The sequence below is a fragment of the Rhea americana genome, unplaced genomic scaffold, assembly GCF_003343005.1.
Source record: "Rhea americana isolate MKP2758 unplaced genomic scaffold, rheAme1 scaffold_84, whole genome shotgun sequence".
Taxonomy (NCBI): Eukaryota; Metazoa; Chordata; class Aves; order Rheiformes; family Rheidae; genus Rhea; species Rhea americana.
In genome coordinates, this window is record NW_028187023.1 from 992,626 (window position 1) to 1,017,186 (window position 24,561).

The 24,561-nt window shown below is 40.4% G+C and overlaps 2 protein-coding genes across 7 annotated transcripts in view; one reads left to right on the forward strand and one right to left on the reverse strand.

Moving 5' to 3' along the window:
* Positions 1–20,975, reverse strand: part of GPR176 (G protein-coupled receptor 176) — a 46,121-nt gene extending 25,146 nt beyond the window's left edge. The window contains exons 1-2 of one of the 6 annotated variants that reach the window (XM_085323304.1): positions 20,661–20,975; positions 19,821–20,227 (exon numbers count right to left, since the gene is read on the reverse strand). In XM_085323304.1, coding sequence (XP_085179430.1) covers positions 19,821–20,043 — 223 coding nt within the window. In that variant the 5' untranslated portion in view covers positions 20,044–20,227; positions 20,661–20,975. Of the gene's footprint in view, positions 1–3,404; positions 3,474–19,820; positions 20,232–20,569; positions 20,588–20,647 lie in introns of those variants that run through there. The other 5 variants (XM_085323301.1, XM_085323302.1, XM_085323303.1 and 2 more) reach the window with 5 other exon arrangements.
* The window catches only part of EIF2AK4 (eukaryotic translation initiation factor 2 alpha kinase 4), a 41,742-nt gene continuing 37,331 nt past the window's right edge, over positions 20,151–24,561 (forward strand). The window contains exon 1 of the mRNA XM_085323349.1: positions 20,151–20,234. Coding sequence (XP_085179475.1) covers positions 20,151–20,234 — 84 coding nt within the window. The remainder of the gene's footprint in view (positions 20,235–24,561) is intronic.

Genomic DNA, 24,561 nt, shown 5'->3' on the forward strand with positions numbered 1-24,561 from the left:
AACCCCAGCTGCCAGCGAACTCCTCCTGTGTCAGGGATTCATCCCCCACATCCTCAGTGTCCTCCCGCGGTCTACCAGAGGAACCAGGAGGCATTGCCTGGTTAGATAGCTATTTACTTCAACCATATCATTAGACAAATAGTGATAATACCATTATCGGACTCGCACTGCTCTAAAAATACATGAAACCTGTAATTCAATGAAACTGGCACTAAAATTATTCCCTTTCCTCTATTCCAACGTTTATTTTGTTAACTTACTGGTGATGAAAAGATAACTATTACTCCTTTCATGATGCTGGGAAACAGAGCAAACACTAAAAAAGAAAAGCAGGCCTCTTCCTCTTTGCCACATAAATAGTCTTAGAGTTATTTTCTTTTTAATAATTCTGTATCGCACTTGAAAACAAAAAGATTTACAAAAACTGCTTTCATGCTGGTTTTGTTGGCTATAATAGATACTCGTGGGTAAAAAATTTTCTCTGTGTAGCCTCTTTCTGGAAAGTGATGTGCTTGCAAACATTATTAATTCAATTTACTTACTCTTTTTCATTTTCTCCCTGTTTGAGCTGTTCATGGATTTTCACATCCAGTTTCACAGTATACGTTTTCAACAGCCAGTACTCAAGCTATATTGGACTGCTCAGGCTCGTTTTATGGAACTGCTCTACGCACGCAAGCTTTGTCTCTCTTCAAAGGACAAAACAGAGAAAAATCTAATCTTCCTTTATGCTAGCATTTCAGAATAACAAACGCCCACAAGAGCAACAGTTTGTGAATGGCAACAAGAGAAGCAAGAATGTTGGGGGAAGTAATATCTTTTATTAAGCCAATTGCACAAGCTGGGGGAGAAAGAAAGATAAGCTTTCAGGCATACGGACAGACCTCTCCTGGTCATGAGAACTGTATTTACGTATTCTGTGATCTGTATGTCTGTCTACAAGGACTCTCTTTTTTCTGGTTTAACACAAAGCCGGTAGGATATTTCTTACATTTATTAAAATGCAAGTAAACAGAATGCAAAATAAAGCCAAGTTTATGACAAATACAAAAACTAACTATCTTCAAAATAAAGCTTTGAGGCTCTAATAATTCTGTCATTCAGACAGATGATGCATCAACACAGAAATGTATACACAGTTCTCCCATTCATTTTGATGGAATGATTGGGCACTTTCCTGCATATTTATCTAAAAATCTCTACTCCCACACATTTAAACTTAATTTTCTGTGCTTAGATTAACACTATACTGCCTCCACACAGTATCACACAGCCTACAACCAGGAGGACAGGTGGAGGTAAAACTCCAGGCATTGTAATAGCACTGTCTGTTTGGTACCAGGGGGAGAATCATCTGGGTTTTTCTTACATGATAGAGCACAGAAATCTCTCTCTATGCTCACAGTAATAAATGGGGTCTTCGAGAAAGAAAAAAAAAAAAAGGTATCAAACCTGCCTCGTGYGAGTCCACGCTCAGCACTGCTGAGTGCTGCATGCCCTGGCAGCTACATGGAGGTTGCAGTAGCTTTTTGTTAGCAGCTACCAGAGGATGCGAGATGCTGCTGAGAGCAGAGTGTACTTTTCTCTCCCATTGTGCCTGAGTGAGCAGTGCTGGGCGAGTGAAGATAATTCCATAACTCATAACGCTGCCTGCTGAGTTTTCAGCAAGCGACCACACTTACCACTTTTCTTAGGTTTTTATAAATAGTGTTTGTAGACAGGTACTGCATAAGAAAGGCAGAAAGCAGGCCATCCTCTGTCTCCGGAAAGGCGTTCAGGGAAGCACTAGACACTTCAAGTAGGATTATAGACATATTATCATGTATTAATATTAATCTTACATATATACTCTTTAAAATTACATGCAAAAGCAAGTTTGACACATGCTGTCTACCAGGCCCTAAGCACGCCAGTAGGCCTTACTGGGCCCTGACCAGCCTGACCTGGGACCTGCACCCACATGGCCTGGGCACCCAGTCCTGGCCTGAGCCGTGCTGGGGCTTTACCTGCCACCCGTCTCCAGCTCTGTCTCGTGGATGGACCTCTGTCTCGTGGATGGAAAACTCTTCAATCTGCACCTTCTCCATGGACCAAAATATCTGTAACTCACYCCCATATCTACAGCCAGATTTCAGACTTTATTACAGTTCTTTACAGGTTTTGCAACTGTTAGAGGTTAAAATAAAAAGCAAAAAATGATTTCTGTTGTATGCTCTTTAGATGGTCACAGTTTGTAGTCAATCTTTTGAGAACCCCTGAGMAGCAGCAAATTGTTCAAAAGACTACCCAAGTCACGGCAGAATTATTCCATGCAGCAGTAGTATCCGATTAATCAGGATAACTGAAAGCATTCAAATACCAGCAGGGATTTTCTAATTAGGACTCTTCCAGTTTAGTTAATCATTCTGCAAATCAGAATTTATTTTAAAAATAGCTTAGCTAAAGCAGAATAAAAATTGTGTGGATTTTTTTTAAATAAAAAGTATATTAAAATTTGATTCCTAGAGCTTCCAGACATACAGCCTGGCCACTGTCTAGATTGAGAGATCAGAAATAGGAGAACTGAGATAAGAACCAAGAGCAGAATCACCAAGTGATTCTGTTTGGCGACACCTTAAGTTTGATATTCTAGAGATGGCGAACATCCATCTGTATAGCATCTCAGGACAGACAGCCAAAAATCACTAGTCATTTTGACAATTTTAGGAGTATGGATATAGAYGCACATAAAACCATTGCTCTTGCTGCTACTACCATCATGTGCTTTAGTTCCTTGTTCTATTTCCTTTGCTCATGGAACTTTTGAAATCTAAWTTATAAGCTTTGCAGACAACTTCAGTCAAAATGAAGAGGATGCTGAATGCATCCAAATATTGGGGAAACACAATTCTTATTATGGATCCAAACTATACAGCCCAAGTTCTTCTCTAGTTTAAAAATTAACTAAAATTATTAAGTTAGGGAAGAAAAAAAGAACAGTAAATCATTTCAGACATAGCTAAGGAAAACCTGTAAAAAGTAGAGGCCTCAAAGACATCAAGTAAATTATGATGGCCAAAAAAAAAAAAAAAAAAAAAAAAAAAAAAAAAAAAAAAAAAAAAAAAAAAAAAAAAAAGACAGTCTTGCCTTGTAGAGGACTGAGATATAAACCACAACCTCACATGCCTGAGGAGAAACAAGAGATATTACAATAGCAAAAACATTTAAACTCATTAGTCAAAATTCATCATAGTAGTTCCCAATATTTTGCACAAACTTCAGCATCTAATTTTAAAATGTCCAATTTTTATGTCCAATGATTACAGCACTGGAACATCTCTCTTATGAGGAAAGGCTGCAAGCTGGGCCTCTTTAGCCTGGGGAAGAGAAGACTGAGAGGGGATCTTATCAACATCCATAAATACCTTAAGGGAGGGTGGGGGCCRGACTCTCTTCAGTGGTACCCAGTGACAAGACAAGAGGCAACGGGCACAAACTGAAACACAGGAGGTTCCACCTGAATATAAGGAAAAATTGTTTTACTGTGAGAGTGACAGAGTACTGGAACAGGGTGTCCAGAGAGGCTGTTCTTCTCTGGAGATATTCAAAATCCGCCTGGATGTGATCCTATCTAACATGCTGTAGGTGACCCTGCTTGAGCASAGAAGTTGGACTAGATGATCTCCAGAGGTCCCTTTCAACCTCAACCATTCTCTGATTCTGTGATTCTGTAATCTTCTATTAGTCTTTTTTTTTGGAGGCTACTAAAAACATTTTAGATGTGATGCACATTTTCAGAGTACTTAATGGGTCAAGACTTAGCTATGTTAGAGATTTAATTTCAAGATGTGAATGCTTAGGTATATCTTTACCTTCAAGGTGATACATGAGAGAGTCTACAGTGTCAGGACAAAATATTCTTACACCAAAGGTAATTTTGTCATGGAAAAAACCTTCCAAAGATTTTTGGCAAGCGTAGAGCTCAACTGTATTAAACAAAAATGTCATAAAACCTTCCTCATAAAGAGTCTTTAAGTTGCAGCAAGAATGATGCTTAGAGCACTAAATATTTGCAGCCTTTAAAGTGTATATATAAAATATATAAAATAAAGGCCTACCTCAAATAAATCTGTGAAAAGACTAGAGTAGTGAAGAGTAAGTAGAATTTTATGTCCCCAAAGAAATAAGAGGTAGAGCTTCCAGGAAGACCAGAGTTTTCAGAAACTTTGTGTTGTCTGAGCACRTTCCATTTGTTGCCGAGGATGCTGAGACAAACTTACATCTACAAAAATTTAATCTCAGAGCCCATAGTTGACAGCATGCTTTGACCTCAAAGCTACCTTAGGAATGAAAACAAAGGAGAAGGAGAGAAAGAAGGGAAAAGAGAACAACTCTCCCCAAAGATGAAGCAGGAGGAGAAGTGATGAGGTCCCAGGATGAGCATCCTTCCTTGGCTGTCCTCACCACCTGAGCAGGTGATGATGGTGAAGATGATAAGCGTGATTTCCTCCATGCTTTTCCCTAATAAAACATACTTTTCCTCGAGACCCACTCAAATCCCCTGTTGGTTTTTCCCACTTATGGCACTATTAGCCCTACCTAGATAATGCCTGATCAGGTACAAGGGCTGCACATTCACTGGTTGCTAACTTGGTGTCTGTATGTGACTGGGAAATGTTTATAAGATATTTAAATGGCTACTATCTGCTTTGCAACTCACTAAGACTTGCCTTTCCCCAAAGGTTAAACTAAAGGCTACGAAACAAGGGTTAGGAGAAGGCAAGGAAAGAAGAGATCGTTCTCATGCCAGTGGCCACCTCTYCTCACGGGAGCCCATCAGAACAGCAGTATAGGGGTTTGCAAGTGCAAGGCCATGAGGGTAACAGCACAGGAGCAACCGCATGAACAAGAAGAGAGAAGTACTGCCAGGGCAGCTTGGGTGAAAGCAGGAGACAGAATTGCAGATTGAAGGCCCTTCAGATTACAAAGGTTAAAGCATGTAAAGTACTGGATAACACACGTAAAAGAAATAGGCAGTGATAGGCAACAGTGCAATGTCCCTCTATTTCCTGTTTTTGTATCTGTGTGCTACATTAAAGATGTTAAAGAAGTTACATGACAAAAGTATCAAGGCCCAGGAAAAGAGACTGTACTACCAGCTTAAACCAAGTAGCTAAAACCCCTTCATTTAATAAGGCTAGACACCAGAAAACCTCAGTACACTATGCCAATGTGCTTATTCCCAGGATGTACCAGTTGAAGTCAAGTATCACTCTGTCCAGCGACAGCTAGTACTCCCTTATCAGGTGCAAAACACCATTTCAACATTAATTTCATTTTAGTGTGAATGGAGCTGCTGACATCAAATAAACGTGATCATTTAAAGCAGACTTATGTAAACTGATGTGAGATTGTGTGTAAATAGTGCTTACAAATGGTAATTTATAAATTAGCCAGTATATTACCAGAATGAAAAAGGACATGACAAAAGAGCCTTGCCCTTAGATCTGAGAGATACATATTAAATAAATACTCTCAGCTACTCTTCAGCAAAGCAGAAATCTGTACAATGCTGGATACTGTACCTTTTTTTTAAATGTTTTAACAAGAAGGCTGTATTTTGGTGATAATTTGTTATCTCTCCCAGAAAACTCACCTTTAATAGAGGACTGTCGCAGAATAAATTTCATTGTTAAACAACAAAAGCAGGTTTTTATTTAACATACAAGGGAAAGTTAGTGGAGAAGCTGAACATATTAAGTCCACATGTCTAAAATAAAACAGAAATTCCATTCATAGGAAAGATGAAAAAATATTTGAAGAACTTCTGCTACCTTAATATTGATCATTTTGTACTTTATGTTAGCAAACTGAAAATATATGGAAATATGAGAGCATTCTGGCCACCTGAGGTGCCAACACACAGTACACACAGCCCTTTACTTGCTTATGATATGTGTAGAATCATTTCATGTTTGAGTAATTTTAATGCTTCAGTTTACATGTTTTTTCTACCCTGCAGCAAAATAAGACAGTCATTTTTCCCCAGACTGCCAGACAGGTCTCAGAGAATATCTCTAGAGTTGAATATACAGCACAAAAATCCCCCCCAGAGTGAGTTTTCAACATTCAAAAAAAGGAGAGGTCTCATTCTTCCAGACTAGTGTTATTGGATGGATATGACTACCCTATATCTAAAGATGGCTTTGACAGAAGCAAACCCAAAGTCTGTCTCCAAATCCACAGGAAAGCCCCGCAGGCAACACGCAAGCTCCCAGTTCGTCTAGTAGCAGGTCTGAACTAAACCTCCCTCCACACATTCAAACAAAGATGAAAAACATTTTCTTTCAGATCAAGATTCTCAGGACTGCAAAACTATCCACACCCTGAAAATCATGCAAAATGTGTAAAATTGTTAAAAGACTTCATCAATGAGGCTAAGATATATATATTCGTAATATTGTTAATGTACTGCTATGCAAATAGCCACCATCTTTGGTGGTAAACACCACATCATGCTGTTAAATTAAGAAAAGATTACTTGTTAGCAATGTATATAAATACTAGAGCCTCCAAGGATTGTTATAGTTTATTTGCCCTTCCTATACATTATCACATGTAATTTATTCACTTTAGGCACTGCCATAAAGAAATGTTGACCTTGTGAGCTGCATTTTTCGGTGCAAAGCAATCAGCTTCTGGCAGCTAGATTAGCCCTCCGACAAGTATAAAGTATCCTAAGATGGCTACTTACTTGCTTCGGTCCACATGATGTCCTAATGCATAACGGAGAAATAAACTCCAAACAGTAGTTCAGGTTCCAAAGGAGGTGGAAAACACTGAAGTGCATTTTTACTTTCATAAATGTGTAAAACCATCAAAGTAAGTCTCCAGAGGCTGGTACCACATGCAGTATCAAGCTTTGCCTACTGCATGAGTGCTTCAGTATCTCCTCTAATTAGATGTGTTTCTTTTAGCTGACTCTGTTGTAAGAAGCTAAGAAAGCAAAAGGATGCATCTTCTATCCTATTAGAGAGGCCTAACATTTAGTGAGGTGACAACTTATTTCTTTCAAATTAAATTGCAGACCTGGAATGCTTAGCCAAATCTAGCAGGAACACTAGAGATCTGTACTGGATGAAARTAAGGATAATAGATAAAGATTATTGTAAGTGAAGTAAAAGAACATTCTGTAATATGCTGTCGAGTTCTGGAGCTCTTTCTGTAAGTATTACAGTAATTCTGCTGACCTGTACTTGATGTTCCTTGCAATGTTCCCTTTTTCTATTAAGGGATCAGTGTTTGGATGGAAGTGGGCAAAATAAGGTCTAATTGTGCCTTTTTAAACATGTGCTCCMAAAAGACTATGGAGAAGCATAGGTAGCAACATCCTGCTATAATTTCCTGGTGATCAGTAGCCATCTACACAATGTTGTTATAAAAATATGTGTACTGTCTCTAACTAAACCTTCACAAGATGGAGATAGGACATATTTGTAAAAAAATGGATGGATGTTACCTCTGGCCATCACAGGCTATTTGTGTGCTCCACCAAAATGGCATAAATGCTCATCTCTGTAGCAAACAAGGGCCAATGCAACAGGGCAGGCTGCACAGCAGTTTTGCCCAGGAAAGGCAGCAGGAAGAACAGTGGGAAGGCGAGTGAGACTCATGAGCTTGGGGCTGCATGTTTTTTTGGCAGTAACCATATGCCATGGGCCAGTGGGAAACTGCTGAGGCTGCCCCGATGGGAGAGGCTGTGATGTGAAGAGAGGTGGTGCCTGGATCCTGACAAAGGGGCCCAGAAGGGAGGAGAAAAGGCAGGAGCTGAATAACCAGATTGCACATCCCAAAAACACACAGTCATCTACAGATTTTGTGATGAATGGGGGGAAAATAATCAAAAGTAGTACAGCAATTAACACCCTCCCCCACTCAAAAAAAAAGGAAATAACAGTATTTTGATAAATTCGGAGTTTTTCTTTAAAGTATGAGTATACAATATAGTTTTGCTTTTATTTGCAAAACAGTTCAGATGGATATTCCCAGTGGTACACATACAAACTACTATATGATCTGCTTACAGTTTCATCAGACCCAAACCATCAAAAAGAAGGTCTGTCTATAGTTCATGCCAGGTAATGCAGTAACAGGCTCGTCTCCACAAACACGAAGCAGCAAGGAGCAAACGGCAACTGGGGATGCCCYAATGATCTACTCAGGGAGACAGAGCTGCCAGGGTTGCCGCAGGGGAGCCCCCAGCCCCATGGTGACCCCCGTCACCAGGAGGCATTGGTTGGGGAAGCTTTTTACAGACCAAGGGGGTCACTGCCCAGAGGGTACAGGGCACATCCTGGGATGCAGAGGAAGAGCATTTGGAGATTGTACAAGATTTATTATGGGATGTTTAGCGGAAGGACCAAAGGTAGGGAAAGACGTGGTTCAAGAGGGCTTATCTGGCCATGCCCTACACCTCATCAGCACAGTCTGTCCTGTCTACTCATTAAACTCCATTTCTAACTATTTTCTTGGCTGAGAGGACTCTATTCTGTGTGCTTGTGAGTGCATGGTGGCATATGTGCCAACAACAGGAGTGAGATCCCAGGTCATAGGGGCCTATGCATCTGGGCTGCCAGCAACTGGAGAGATCAGAGTGTGTGCACACTGCGTAGCTGCATATGTCAGTGTGCAATCGCTAGCRAACATCAAGCCAGACTTAGATAAGCAGCAAGTAAGACAGGAGGTTTGAAGTGGCCAGAAATCTGGAACAGATATGGCAGAGACCAGCAGGTCTGAGTTGGCTAGTGGAAGGACCAGAAGGTCCAAGTCAGCAATGGAGAGACCTTGGAGTCTAGGGGTCAGCTACTGGTAAGGTCATAATTCTGGACCAGCTACCAGAGAGACCCACTTGTGGACACATGTATGTGAGTGTGTCCATGCATGAGGCAACTGCAGGATCCAGGGGCCAGCTGCTGGATAGACTGGTTGTCTAAGCCAGTTTTTGGAGAGATCCAAATTACATACATTTGTATATATATTTTCGACTAATGGGCTTTCATCCTGATCAGCCAGGGAGGGAAGAGGAGGTGACCACTGGTGCTGTTTGAGGGGGGGGGGTGTTTCTCAGAAGCACATGCTCAGCTTCGCTAGTGGCTGTACCTGGGGACATGGAGCTGCAGCAGTGTCACAGAGCTACTGGATTTGTCAGTTCCTAAAAACTTAACAGCGACTTTTCTGAGTAGTAGAAGCTTACACAATTTCCTACATCTTGAAGACAGTTTCTGATAAATGGAAAACTTACCTTTTCCAACAGCATATTATTTATGGTGATCTACAAACAAAAAATTGATGATGAAGGAAGGCTGAACAGAAGAGAGTAAGAATTCATTTAAATGTTCATGGTGCCTGCTTGTTAACAAGCTAACAAATGAGAACCACCACCACTTAAACCTTCCCAAGTGCTGCCAGCCACTCACATTCCTCCAGCATAAAGATCAGAACAATACCAGAAAATGTGCATGTCCCTCCCTTACCAAACAGATGATATAAATGGCCGCTGGGGCCTTTCAAGCTAGCGAGGGTTTATTCATTGATATAAACAGATTCCATAATGCAATAACTGACCTGCTTTGAAAGAATCAAAATCTACTTACCAACTGCATGTAAATGCAGAAAAACACAAGCATTCAGCTTTGGAAATCAAGGAGTTTGTGAAACAAAATTATAACAATCCCGATATGTCCTGTCTCATTCRACTCCAAAATGTATTATGTATACCAGTATGCAATCTACATGCCAATAAATACAATATATATAGTATATATTCCAAAGCATACATATGTGTATGTATGTATGCATACATGTACATATATTCTTATCAGTATATTCAGTAGACAGCCAGGGATACCTTGACAATTCCAGGAAAGAAAATCCTGAGTATAACTTCTTCAGGTGCTGTGCTACAACCACGATACTGTAGAAATCAAAGCTAACTATATTGTGTATTGAAAAGCAGCCCTTTTTACCTGCTAATCCAGTGAGGACACAACAACTAAAATCAAATGTTGTGTTCGTGTATTTTTATGTCTTCCAAAAGTAAGAAATTCTGCAAAAGTAAATGGCAGAAATACTGATTTACTGCCTATAATATCCAGTACAAAATCTTGATTTACCTAAACTTACATTTAAGGTCAGAATACTCAGTGACAAGGCAGTGAGATATACACTCACTGGCACTTCAGCTAACATCACTCACAGTGAAAAGCAAAACATGACATCTAGTTGCTTAAACAGCTCTGGTTCATAGCTGGCATTGAAGTAATCACAAGGGGATCGTAGACAGTAAAATGACTGGTATCAAACAGTTTCACTCTGAATAGCAACCAGTTAAACTAGAAACAAAAATGAATAAGAAGCAATGATTTTCTGATCGGACATTATGTATGTATGTATTACAGATGTTAAGCAGCTACCTTACATGTTATGAGCACAGGTAGAGCACAGAAAAGTTGATTGAGCAAAACACACTCACACACACAATAGCACGATACTTAACAAACCAAAAAAAGCTCTAAAAATACAAAATACAAAGCTTGAGAAAAATAATTGTCAGAGAACAAAGATTCTGAGGAATGGTGAATCCATAGGTCTTTCAGTCCAGCTGCTAATACCCAGCTGACCTTAACAAAAACGTTCCAGGGTTACATTTCAGGGGTATAGTATTTTTGTCTCAACTTCCTAGAGGGTCAAGTATCCTGACAGCAAGCGCAAACTACCTTCTGCAACACCCAACAATTCATTTATAGAGTTGCTAATTAAGCCAGCTTTACAACTGCTTCATACCATAAATCATAAACAAACATTCAAAAGCCTTTAAGGATTTTAGCTTTCACAAAGTGTCTGCTGGATAAACATAAGGAAATGTAAACAAACGGCATAACAGAGCAAGAATTTGTATATATTCTAGCAAGAAAAAAAAAGCAGTAAAGCCTGCAAGACTGTGTTCCATATAGGTGAACATCCATTCTGCACAGTGATTGCAAAGTTTTATTTGATTTACCACCATTGGAACAGAAGTTACAAAACCTTACGTTACATTACAAAACCTAATGAGAATTCTAGTATCTGATTCTCATTTCCACCGGGTACACAAACACACAGGTATTTAAAGCACAGACAGAAAAAAAAGGAATACTGAAAAGAAGAAAGGAGCTTACTCATATGCATATATGGAATGGGAAGCAGTCATCTTTATTCCTCAAGAGCAAGGATGGGATATCCATTGACCACCTCTCCAACATATATCTTAGGAACACTCTAGCATRTAGTATCACCATAGTATCAGGCACTTACTCACATTATAGGTATAAATGATTTTCAGATTGTAAATAGTTACTTTTCCCAGTTCCTCTTTTTTAAAATGTAACACTGCTATTTAGGCAGCCCCTCAGCCAGCCCCCAGAGAAGGCATCTTTGCTGAAACAATAAGGAAGATTTCCATGGCAACTGGAAACCGCAAAGGCTCGCAGAACCTCTTTTTCAGCTCGCTCCCCAAATTGAATTTTTCATCAGTACAGAATTGTTTAGTAGATCCCTTGAAAAATACACAAAAAGCAAAAGCGTAATACCTATCCATGCAGACTTTATCCAAGAGGTAACATTAACCCAAATTACTGCTGCAGGGTTTTGGAACAGCTCATAGAAAAATGCACAGGGATATTATTACTACATGATTATTATTACATGCAAGTATTATCACTCATTATTACACTTGCCTGATGCTTCTCATTAGACTTGCTTTTCAATCACTTACTACTTTGTCAAACTAACTATTCAGGTTGATCAGCAATGAAGTTAATCTATGCAAGGTGCCTGGTTTAGGAGGTTTCAGCCAAAACAGTCCCAGCTTTTTCTATGAGTGAGACCAGTAGAAATAAAACATTATCTTTTCCATGTTAGAACCTTTCGGGCACATTTTCTCCAGAGGTTCCACCCATTTTTGGAGCAAGGATACAATTTTTTTGCTGGAGCTATTGCAAATGTGCCTCCCTTTCCTTGAAAATTCATTCAGTCTAGCCTTTAACCATGTACTTGAGGTGTTTTTTTCCTGCAACAGTCCCTGCTTCACTCTTTATAGAAACAGCCATGGCACACTTCAAAGGTAGCTATTCCAAGATGCAAACGTTTATTCCTTATACTAGTTCACACCTGCCTTTACAAGCATGTTACCTGGATTACCAGTTAATTTCAGATTATATCCAAAAAAGATTTACGTCTTTAATAGATTACCAATTATGTTTTACATCTGCTTTGCACAATGGCAAGATGGGGAGATGAAACTTGGCTTCACAGACTGGGAGAGGCTGCAGCCACACAGCCAGTAGGATTTGCTCAGGAGAAGAGCTGAGCTTGAAGCCCTGCCTTGTGTTCGGCTCACGGTGCAGGCAGCAAGGGTTCACTTTTCCCTTGGATATCTGGCATCTGTTTCAAAGCGTTCAACAGAGCTCCTTGTTCTCCTTGAAGGGAGCCCTTCCTTGGATACCATCCCAGAGCACTTAGAGCACACAGTAGGAATCTCCTGCCCAAGAGGGGATGAATCAAACCCACAGCTTCCAAGAAAGTGCCATAACACCTAGATTATAATTCAAACTGAGCCTCTTCAGCCTCCCTAGTGAAAGCTGCATTTCTTTCCGTACAAGACAGAGGAGTGACGATAAAAGAGCAAGTAAATAAAAGCCTCATTCTCCACACCCCGATCAAGGCACTGATCTACAAGGTCTGGGAAGTTTCCTGGATTTGGAATTGGGATACATTAAGTAAAACATGCATAAAAAGGAAGATGCATATTCAGTCTTGGAAGGGGGACACTGGCACTCGGGATGTGACTTTCTCATTATAGCTTTCATTAATGAACTAAAGTTTATTTTTTAAAGGTCTGAAAATAGATTTTTTTTTTAAAGAAATCTACGGAGTTTTTAATCTACATGAAAACTGAACAGATTCAAATAACCTCAAGACCACATGAAGACTCTCAGAWGTGGGAAACATGAGAAAAATTGACAGAACATGCCATGATAACTTGATATAATCTCACATAAAGCTAACAGGACCTGAGCATTCAACTGTACCCATGTTTGTACAAGCACAAACCATATAAACTCACTCATGTAACTGTGCAGTCCTAATGATACATAAATAATGTATGTAAATAAGCAAACTGATGGAAAATCAGTTTAAGAGGGAGAGCTCATATCCTGACCTGCTTCACAACTATTATTCCCAATTATCCTTTCCCTTCTCCTCAGAATAATGCAAGATATTATCGGCTATTCCATTTTGCCCACCCATTTTGTCTCCCTTTCAGTCTAAGATCACAATCACTGCGCACACTGGCTACAAGTGCTCTTTGGAGATCCTCTTCTTGGGATCCCAGATGTCCTCCCACCACTTGACCTCCACTGGATCCAGCCTCACTCACTTCCAGTGGCCTCTGCCCAGTCATAGCCCAGAACAAATACTCCCTCTTCCTGCTGGCAAAGATATGGTGACTGTGTTAAAGCACTAATTAGTCCCTATAGATTACCTCTAATGGAAAAAGATAATTAGCCTTTATAAAGCAATATTGCACTATGCCAGATTCACCTGTGAATCTGATGTCAAAAATTCTCTTTGGAAAAGGAAAGCTATTAAAAATGTCTTTGAAAAGGAGCCCTACATCATTCCAAACCTTAAAAAAAGAAAGAAAATGGAAAAGGGGCATCTTCAATTTGCCATTCATCAGTTAACTTCTTGCCACCTATTTAACAGTTGTTGGTCACATTTATCCTTTTTCAAAATAGTGACAACCACAGTGGTAAAAGTAGTAACTCCATCCTATTCACCTAAATTTAGTATCTAATATTTTTTCCACAGTTAGCATGTACAAATAATTTCTTTTCATAAACTATCAATTCATTTTTGAATATCAGCCAAATGGACAGAATATACTAGAGCTTTTTGTTATTCTCTTTTCATGCTCAATGAGGGCGATGATCTGTATAGAAAAAAAATTCTCTAAATTTAAAGTTACAAATATAAATTCTTAAGTTTAATGAAAAGCAACCTGTAAGTTTTGTTCTGCCCATTTGACTTCAGACTGAAAGTTCTGAAGCCTCTATTTTTTTGACTGCAAATGSGCCATGAATAACACCATTTGTGACCCCCCTTTGCAAACTGCTCTGCACTGCATCACTGAAGCATATCTCAGTGCCAGTTGCAATCTCACCACACTGCTGATAATCCTTACACGACACTCTGTATATTAAAAGCCAAACCAGCCTGAGATAATTCCCCTAAAACGAAAAAGAGGAAAAAGGTCATTGTGTGAGCTCCACCTCTCTTAAGATGCTAGAGTACACCTATATGGTCTTCCAGATGAGAAAACAAGAGAAAAATCGAGAACACTTAGTTTACACAGGGGTCTGGGTGGGAGGATAGAACACAAAAAACCACTTTCCTAGGGCAGTACAACAGAACTGCTGCCCAGCATGCTTCCTTAGGGTCCTCTTTACCTGTAGAGGCAATGCAGATACAACAGCAGCACTCTTGACCCCACAAATACACCTGGATGTAGCTACCAGTCTAGTAGTCAGCACAGGAAGCGGCCAGCAGAGTCTCTTTTTCCTGGCCTGTGGATATCTCGGCAACAAGAGCTGGTCTGTCCTTGGAAGCTCCTGGTGTCTCAGCTCACCCTGTAACCATAAGCCCCATATGTACCCAGCGAACGTATGGACTACTACTTGTTCTTAACAGGTATTAGCTTGAATAATTTTGAGAAATTAGAACTCCAATTTTTACCTAAATGGTGTTATTTAGGGCTTTAAAATGAGTACTTTTGCAATTAAACAACTGCTCATTCCATTTCTTACCTGGACTAAGCTAATTAACAGTGTGAAAGACAGGAATATAGTCTCCATCCTCAAACCTCTAGCAATTTTATAGTACTACTTCTAAGCCTAAATTTGTTTTTCCCCCTTCTTTTCACTGTTCTATCAGCTTCACATGAACAACAGCTTCCTTTCAATAGCCACCGTTTGAAATTGCCAGCTAAGGGCCCTAGCCACTATTACCTTGAGTTCAAATCATCATTCACTTCCACGTGTAACCTGAATTAGTCACCTCTCCCTTTGACTCTGTCCATTTGGTGTGATAGATATACTGTAGCAACGCAGCTTAGAAAAAGCAAAACACTTCCTCGTAGGCAATAAGAAATTATCTTATATAAGTCAGGTTTAGTCTACTAATCCAGTACAGTTCCGTTTTGAAGCAGATCTCTACCATTCTTGTTCTACTATTGATTTCAACTACATTCTTTCAATGCAAGTTATGACATGCAAAGTTTGAATCTCTTGGCTCATTTTACTCCACAGGATGAAGTAAACTGATGGGAATAAATATTGACAGTATGCATTGCTTCTCACGTCATACTCTTCCCTGCTACATCATTTTGATGGCTAGTGAAATCAGTAAGTCTTTTTCATGAATGCATGTTACTTTCCCTCATACTTAAGGTAATTACAAACAAAAAAAAAAAAAGCAGAAATTCACCACATTAGCTTTCATTTTGCTAAGCTAAATAGATGCAATTAAGTCGTCCAAGAAAAAGTCACTCATATTAGCAAGTTGAATAGAATAGAATAGAAGCATAATTATTTTAACACCTATTTTCCTATAATAACTTTTTCTCAGAGGCAATAGATTCAATCATAATGTACAATTAAGCTGTAAGCAGACTGTTCAGTTCAACTCACTTGGCCCCACACCAGCATCGTATCTTTTTTACACATGTACTTTTCATTCAAGTACTCCTGAAGTATACACACTGTTGATTTCAAGGAGGATCAAAAACATGTGTGGGTCAGGAGAGGAAAGTGGTAACTAGAGGCTGATGTTCAGCAGAGGTGTCCATTAACAGTGTTTTTTTCTATAAAGTGTTCTGTGCTCACAGATGCAAATACAGTTCAAATCATGGAACAAGAAATACTGTCAGTAAGTGTTAACTGGCATTTTACTCACCTCTCCTCAGAGTCGATGGCTTAAAGGCTAGAAATGCCTTTACTATGAGAACTGTCATTGCCAGCCATGGAGCTGCACAGGAACATGGCATTAACAAGGCCTTCTAGCTTCTTACCTACTCTGTACCTCACCTTCTCCACTCAATAAGTTCATCGATGTTTGCAAAGCATTTAAAGTTTCCCAGGTGAATTTCCCAATTTATATGTCCTGATAAGCATCCCAGATTGAAACGGCTTTTAAGTTTTCAATATGCTGTAAATCCTCCCTAGAGCCAAACTAAGATGCTCACCAGGAGAACTATAAACTCACCAGTTCCCTCAACTTACCAGCCTTCCTGTCTTATACTGAAATCTCATGGTAAGCTACAGCCAAAGGAGGGTATAATGGATAATATTTGTTGGGTGCAAAGCACAGATTCAGCAGATTTCCCCCATCTTATTCCTCAGGCCTTGAACATTAAAATCACAGATAATCTGCTCATCAAGAACTTCCACAAAAGCAGTGGAAAAGGAACACTAGCAAGTCTGCACAGACTCAAAGTCTCATAAATAGCTGTTTAAAACTGTAAAAATCTTAGCATAGTGTCGTCACTTCATTAACTCAGTAATTCTTACAACTTATGTGAAGAACTCTCATCTTTAACTGCCCTAAATTATAATGGACTTTTAAACCAATATATATGTTTTGTCCATTCAAAACATAGAATAATTTGATTCTGTATGAAATCAGAATTTTTTAACAACTAAAACTATAAATTAGGAGAAAAAAATAGGAAAAAAGGGATCTGCAAATCAGCAGATTACTCTTCTTGGTATCTCTGGTTGGTTGTATCTCTGCCTACTGAGATCACATCCAGATTTGAGCTTTGGCAAGTTTGTGACAGTTACACAATCCTCTTTAAAAATAAAGAAAAATTCTAGAGTCTAGTATTATTGTCATCATTATCTAAAATAAACAAACAAATCGCCTGAGGATGTGTTTTCCATGTATTGTAAAGTAAACATAAAGAAGAACAGTTATCAGAGGAACTGTTTTTAACTCCAACTCTTTATTTTTCTAAAGAGGTATCACAAAACACTCACTGTAACATTGTCATTTCAAAACACAGGAAAAACTAATGCAAGAACACTGTCTACAGTTACAAGCCCCCCCACAGGTCTGAAATTGGAGAGAAAAACGTAACGTACATCTCTCTCAAGACAGGCAATCGCTATGAAGTTTTTCTGTAAAGCAAGTTTTCAAATTAAATTTACAACTCAGACTATGATTCTTCCTTCTTCAAGGACCTGGACCTCTCTGAGCTGTATATCGCTGGTTATGCTAGATCAGTATTCATTATCTAAAATGAGGCATTCACATTTATCCTCCTCCAAGCTCGAAGGAGAAATCATTTCATCCTTTTAAAAAGGTAGTGCTATTTCATCCAGTATCAGAGTGGCTTGGGCATTCACTGAGATTGTGGGATGCATAAATTGCATGTTCTCCTAAACCTGCGAGGATTCAAACCCACGTACGCTACCGCTGAGGAGAGCGCCTCACCACCTCATGCTTCTGGGGGAAGGATGTCTTAACTCCTCCTGAAGGGCTTCCCTTCTGCAAAGAGGGACTCATCGGACCAAGCTGCTTCTGCAGCTCCACTGAGGCACTCTCCTGGGGCAGGGGAGAGCTGGATGCCCGCCCACACTAGAAGGAGCACAACAGGTAGTAGGTGAAGAGGAAAATTTTATGGTGCTTGTGCATGCAGAAACATGAGGTAAACATCAAATTGCTCTCCGCTGCCAGTGCAGGGACAGTGCTTGGCACACACGCAAGCAGTACTTATGGCAATGCATGAGGGGTGAGCATGCAGGCATCTAAATTCAAACTCCTTCCAGAAATCGAGGCTTCGGTTTCTTTGTAGCTTTGTTTCCCTCCAGCAAAGGGGGAATAACAGTACCTAGGGAGGTTATGGGAAGAAATACTTGTAAGGACTTTCACATTTTTAGTTGTTAGAACATGTATCATAAATATTCTTAAAATAGTGTTTCAGGACAGCAGAAAGAAAAAGCAAGCAGTTACAAAAAAACAAAGAAAAGAAAAAAAAAAGAGTTAGTTTCCATCACTGCAAATTCACAAAGGCCACTGCACTTGCTGTCATATGACTGCATTTTCATATTGAAGAAAACATGATTCCCTTGCCAGTTTTGCTCTACGACAGGCCTAGGGAAGCTAGTGGTCGGGAAGCTTTGCCAGCTCCCCTCCCATCTGATCTGCAGATGAGCCCCTTATAATGGGCCCACATCTGTTCACACAGAGTCTCCCTCTTGAAAACAGATTRCAAGAATGCCAAATCATGACTTGGAGCAAATCTTGCAAAATTTGGGGKTTTTTTTCCTTCAATTCCTAGCTGCTGAGGGTCTTATCTCATAAGAATCTCAGTTTTATTCTTCTGATAAGTTTTAAAGATCCATGCTCACAAAACTAAGCCTGGAAATACAACCCAAACACACACTCTTGAGGCTCAAAACCCAAAAGACACTAAAATGCTGACTTTTCTCATTCAATTTTGCAATTTTTAGGACATTGTCAGCAATGCTGAAATCAAGCTCTTAAACCTCACTGTTGGCTGTCAGTTTGTTCCAGGCACTCTCCAACATACAGTAAGTCCTTTTCACATACTACCAATGCTCTAAATAGAAAAAGCAGCAACTATGAAKTCTATACCCCCGTGACAAACAGGGAGAACTGAGGATGAAAGTCTCAGTGATTTACAGTAATACTCAGTAAGTCTATCACTGAGCCAGGATCTCAATCCTTTTCAAGACCATCTTTACCATCATTTTAGAAATAAGTGATATTAAAAAGCAAGAAGCAGAAATCAGTATTATCATCAATTATTGTGACCACTGAAATAGATTTTAGCATTATCCAAGACCAAAAAAAAACCCACAAAATATACCCTTGATAATAAGAAATAATGACCATTTGCAAAGCCTTTCTGAACTGAGAGATGAGGATATTCTCAGTGAGGCCTTGTGAGAAAAGCCTCATCTTTTCCGGTAGTTAGCTTTTCCAATTTGTTATGGGTGGCGTTTTACTGAAATCCAACTGACTGATCCCCCAAATAGTGCAAACTAGTCTCACCCAAAGGCTTTTTCTTTTTTAGTAAGAAATACAAATGCATTTCTAGCAGAACTCTTTACTAATGGTGCTTAGAGAGCAAATGTATGAAGATTTGTAAAGTTACACAGCAATGTATTAGTAACATACTAMCACCTATCTAAGGTCTGCAATTCTTAGCTCAAGGCCAGTAAGTAGGTAAGATAGCACGTGGTTATATATGTTTACAGCATAAAGTACTTCCAAAAGATTCATTTGAAATCTGCAGAACACTAACACAGAATTTTTGTGGTGTGAAACATACATTCAGTACAATTTGTTTAAAACACTCCACATTCTTTTCTAGGACGATCAGTGTAGATCCCACTACACTTAAACATAAGGGTACAATCAATGCATTAATTTTTTATCCATTTATACCCTGATAGAAAAGTTTACTAAGAAATGCATACATGTAATGTACTGATTTTCCTCTGTTACGGATGGGTGATTTTTTAAAGTATTTAACTTCTGCATATCAGAAAAGCACAAGGTAATTGAAATCATACACCTAAGGACCTAAAACCTAAAATGCAGGAAGAGGAGTCAGTGTGGTAGCAAATTCTGCCCACGCTGATCATCCCTCAGGTCTGCAGTCACGACCATGAACCTCAACAAGTCAACAAAAAATTCCAGCAATACTCACTGACCCAGCAAAGAGCCGATGAAGATGACGACTTGCACAGCGGTTGTGAAGTGCCTGTAGGTTTGTTCTTCACTGTACTCCCCGTTTTCACCAAAACCGCTGGCGTTCCTCTTGCTCCACGTGATTTGCGCCGCAGACACGTTCCTGATCTCCACAGCTCTGGTGACGGCTTGGTAGAGGACATGCTCACTCTGGTTTCTTGAGATCCAGCTTCTGTTGTGCCCCATGGCGAGGCTTCCTTCCTCCTCCTCCTCGCTGCCTACCGATCACAGGGGACAGACCCAGTGCCTCACCAGGAAGGGAGCACGCAAGCAGGGGAACGCCTCGACAAACGATGCCCGGTCTGCCGCGCTTGGCAGCATCTTCTTCACCGCTGCGCGTCCTGCAGAGCAGGCTTGGCTTCTCAAGTGTCTGCCTTGTAAATCATTATACMCAGAACAGAAAAGAAAAAAATAAGGCTCTTCCTTGCTATTAGTTGTCCCATGTTTCTCACTGCTCAGTGCCACAGCATTTCCTCAGCACGTTTTACTGCAATAAACATGAATGAGCAAAGATGCAGCCCRCCGGGCAGCTGGTCCTCCTCACCCCACCAGATGGTCTCACACACACCACACACAAACACCTTCACAAACACCTCACCATATGCTAAAACAGCTCAGGAAAACTTAATGAACTGCAAGGTCTGTCCCCCCCCACCCCAAATTCTCAGCCTTTGCATTAGCTTTTCTCACAGCCTCCAGAGTGGAAAAACACCTCTTTCCCAGTGACAAATCTCCCAGAGCACTCCTTGCTCAGCCTGTCCACTTTTCCTATCGTGAAAAATGAATTAACCTCGCGGTGACACCTGGGGATAAGCAGCCCCTCGCAGAGCACGCAGAGGAGGTCGCCGATCGTTCAACGGCTGCCACAGCGCACGGGCCGCTCGCTCCTCGCGAAACATGAACTCGGTTTCAGTGCCAAGCCAGGGCGCGCTCACTCCAGTCTTCACCGAAGCAAACAAACAAAAAAACCCTCCGTGCCGTCCGAGGCGGCCTCCTGCGGGTGTCCCCCGGCCCCCGCTCGGCTCCCCTCACAGCCTGTCATAGCGCGCGTCGGACACCGACTGACGCAGCCGCCGCGCCGGCTCCCGCGGCTTGAGGCGGCGGCGGCGGCGGCCCCGAGCCGGCGGGGCGGGGCCAGGCCAGGGGGCGGGGCCAGGGCGCGGGGCGGGGCCAGGGCGCGGGGCCAGGGTCCGCGGCGGGGGCCGGCTCTCACCGCCCGCTCGGGGAGGGACGCCATCACGTGGCCGCCGCGCGCCGGGCAGCCATTTTGTTGCGGAGCTGAAGCGTCGGAGCGGAGCTGATGCGCTGTTCTCGCCTGCTGCTGGCAGCAGCAACGTTGTTTAAGAGTAAGAATTTYTAAACTGATACTTTAAAACAGGTCCCATAACTCTGATAATATATCCAAAGACGTTTCAGACACAAACACATCATATGTTACTAATTTTTTTAATGTTTAATTTGCTGGGAAAGCACCATATGGGCATACAAAGGTAAGTTTTAAACCGTGCAAGAAGTTTGAATCCATATGATGGGCAGTCAGCTTAAAGCATATTTGGCTTAAGTGCTAATGYTTTAGAATGATGATGCCTCAAGTAAACTAAATAGCATGAAGAAAAATTTATGATGTTTTTAATATATACCTTTCAACATTCCTGTTAGTTTTTCCACTAAATAGTTTAAATAGGTTAAGGTAACGAGGCAGAGAGTTACTCGGTTTCTGGTCAGCTTTTTGTTGTTTGTTTGTTTCTTCGGTTTTTGGTGGTGGTACGTTGACTAGCACAGCCACACAGGACACTTGATTTTCCTGGTGCAGCAGGACCAGGTGGGGTGTCTTAGAGCAGGCTCCATAGGCACCAGCAAGCCCGCTGCCATTTCAGTTTCTTGCAACAGTTCTAATCGACAGGAAGAACAAAACTGACATTATCAAGAACAAAGCTTTAAACAAAAAGATTCATCAGCAATTCATCAGCGAATTTGGAACTCGGTCTCCGGAAGAATAGCTAGCTCTGGATATTTACCCCCTCACAGCAAGGCATAAAGTCCAATTTCATTTAGTCCTCTTGTAACACTACTTTTCCAGAGACCCTAAACTAATAAAACTTCTCTGTGTGACCTAAGCCCTGTCTCCCGCTGCCCTTGCAAGAATAGTGTGTTGTCATCCTCTGTGCACCAAACAGAAATGAGATGAATGCTCTGCCATGATTCCAAAGACATTTCCTGACCAGTCCCATCTCAGGCCCTGGGGGTTCAACCAAGTCTCCAAACTCTTCACTATAGTCTCTTCTCTAGTAATCTGTCTCTCTTCCCTACTCTTAGCTTGGCCCCAGTGTTCTGGGGCCTTCCTACTCTTAGCTCTCACCCGTACTGTCAACCCATTCTCCTTGTCCAGCCAGTCCCAGTTTTAGTTCCATCTTTGCATTCATAGGCAGATCTGTGACTCATTAGCAGTTTCAGGTGTGCTTTGTTCTAATCATAGTTCTTTGAGTTCCTTCCTCAGTTTCTTGTGTTTGAAAAGAACGTAATCTGAGCAAAAAGTAAACCTCTCTTACATGATGTATGTTAATGTCTGTAAGGGAGATATGATGAACATCCACTGGTAGTAACTTCTTTTGCAGATAACTGCCTTGCTAATGTATAGACTTATTAGACTTATTTCAATGAAGTTTTCACTGAATCTAAAGCAGGACTACAGCAATTATCTGTGTTTTGTCTCTTTGGAGATAGACACTATCCAACGGCAAAGTTTGCTTCTCCTGTATAGAAGATAAAAGAATCAGAGAGATAAAATATACCGTTGTAACTCTTAGAGTATCTTTGTCGAGAAAGAAATGTGTATTCACCTTCACATGTAGTAGAAGATCTAAGGCTACAGATTGATAACATTGAGAAAAACATAAAAGAGATGCATATGACAATGCTGGAAAGTGCTTGCTAGTTTTAATTAATTGTACCTAGGCAGTATGCTTAATTTCCCATCTTACAAATGCAATCTGAAATACACAGGTGGGTTTTACTAAGCAAACCCAATGTACAATATTTATCCACCATGAAAAAGACCAGATAAATAGATATTACTACTGGATCTCAAAGTGATGAAGGCATTATCTAGTGTATTTTTTATTTACACAGTGGCATCCACAGTGGCATCATTGTTTTCAAATCAAATGTAATAAAATGATGCCACAAACAATTGGGCCTAACAGTAAAGTGACTTATTCCACAATATTCTTTGTCTAAGAGTTGTTATTTATTTTCAGTGTAGGGGTTTTACTTTTTAGAATCGTGTTCAGTAATATACATATGGTACTCAAAYGTTAATGCTGTATCTTCCAGAAGTGAATTGAAAGACATCAACCATATTAAAAAATACTCTGCAATGGAGAAAAAGTTTCATGAAATGTAACCTCCAAGTTTCTGTTAAAGAAAGTTTTCCTAAAGTTTCTTACTTATTGCCCTATCATATCTCCAAATTGGCCAGCCTTACTGTATCTTTTTGTGGAGGAGAAAATGAGTCCAGCGTCTAGAAACTTTGTTTCTTTTGTTTCGTTAACAKAGAAAGACTATTCATGCAAACTGATGGATGAGAACATTCAGCTGCACCAGTAGTTCAAATACAGCAGCTCTTCTAAGAAGGTGCAAGAAACTTTCTATTGAACCAATACAGTGGTCTAGGTCAGATTGGACTATAAAAAGAGATCTCTATATTTGTTGGATAAATACTGTGCCGTTTTTTTCATGCAGTTCACACAAAAAAGATCACAGAAAAATGCTGCTGCGAAAGGCAGGTTCCAGACATGGCAAGAAACCAAACAGTGAGCAGTATCAGAACAGTAATTTGGTTATGATTAAGATTTGGGTTTGGTACATACTCATGACACTATGCAGCTACTAGTTATAAATAAGTTAYAATCTCAGCTGAGATCATAAGAACATAGTTTACATTAAATGGAAAGATAAACTTGTAACAAATTTACAATATCAGAAGGATGAATTGAGGACTATGGAAACTATTCTGTAGTTTCTGTCTGTAAGCCATCTGTTTATAATCAAAAAGTCTGTACTCAGAGGTACTCAGAGGTCAGGGAGTGAAGTGATGCTTGTCAAAAGTCCATTAAGATAAACCTTTTAAAAGAAAAATAAGGGAAACAACAAAAGGTTCTTTATGCAGTTAAAAATAGGAAAAATTAGTCCATTATGCTGCGATAGTAATTTAAAATAACGTAACAATGGCACTAAAAGTGTATTTTACTTCTTTCCAGTTAAGATGATGGTATTTGATCTTTGGGAAAAGACACTACAGCTCATGGGAATCCTGATATAAAAATCACTTGGTGCAGGGCAAAAGCAAAGCTCGGAGATTCAGTCCATTCAGTTTCGGTGGACTGCATAATTTTTCTCCTAGATTTCCTAAAATATGAAACCAATGAGCATGGTGTATGGCTGCAGAGTAACAAGCTATGGACTACTACACTATTAATTTTCCTTACCTGGGGATTGCAAACTTAGCAGGATAAGTATTTGGGGGATTTTCGTTAAGATCACAAAACTCAGAAAGGCTGCATGAGCTTCTGTCAGTCCTTCAGTTCAGTAGCTCCCACACGAAGGCAATGAAGAACAGCACATCTGCCTTGCCGTTTACCACTGGTTCCCTGAGGATTGCTGCCGCCGCCGCCGGCAGGGAGCCGCGGAGCGCCGGCGGGGGCC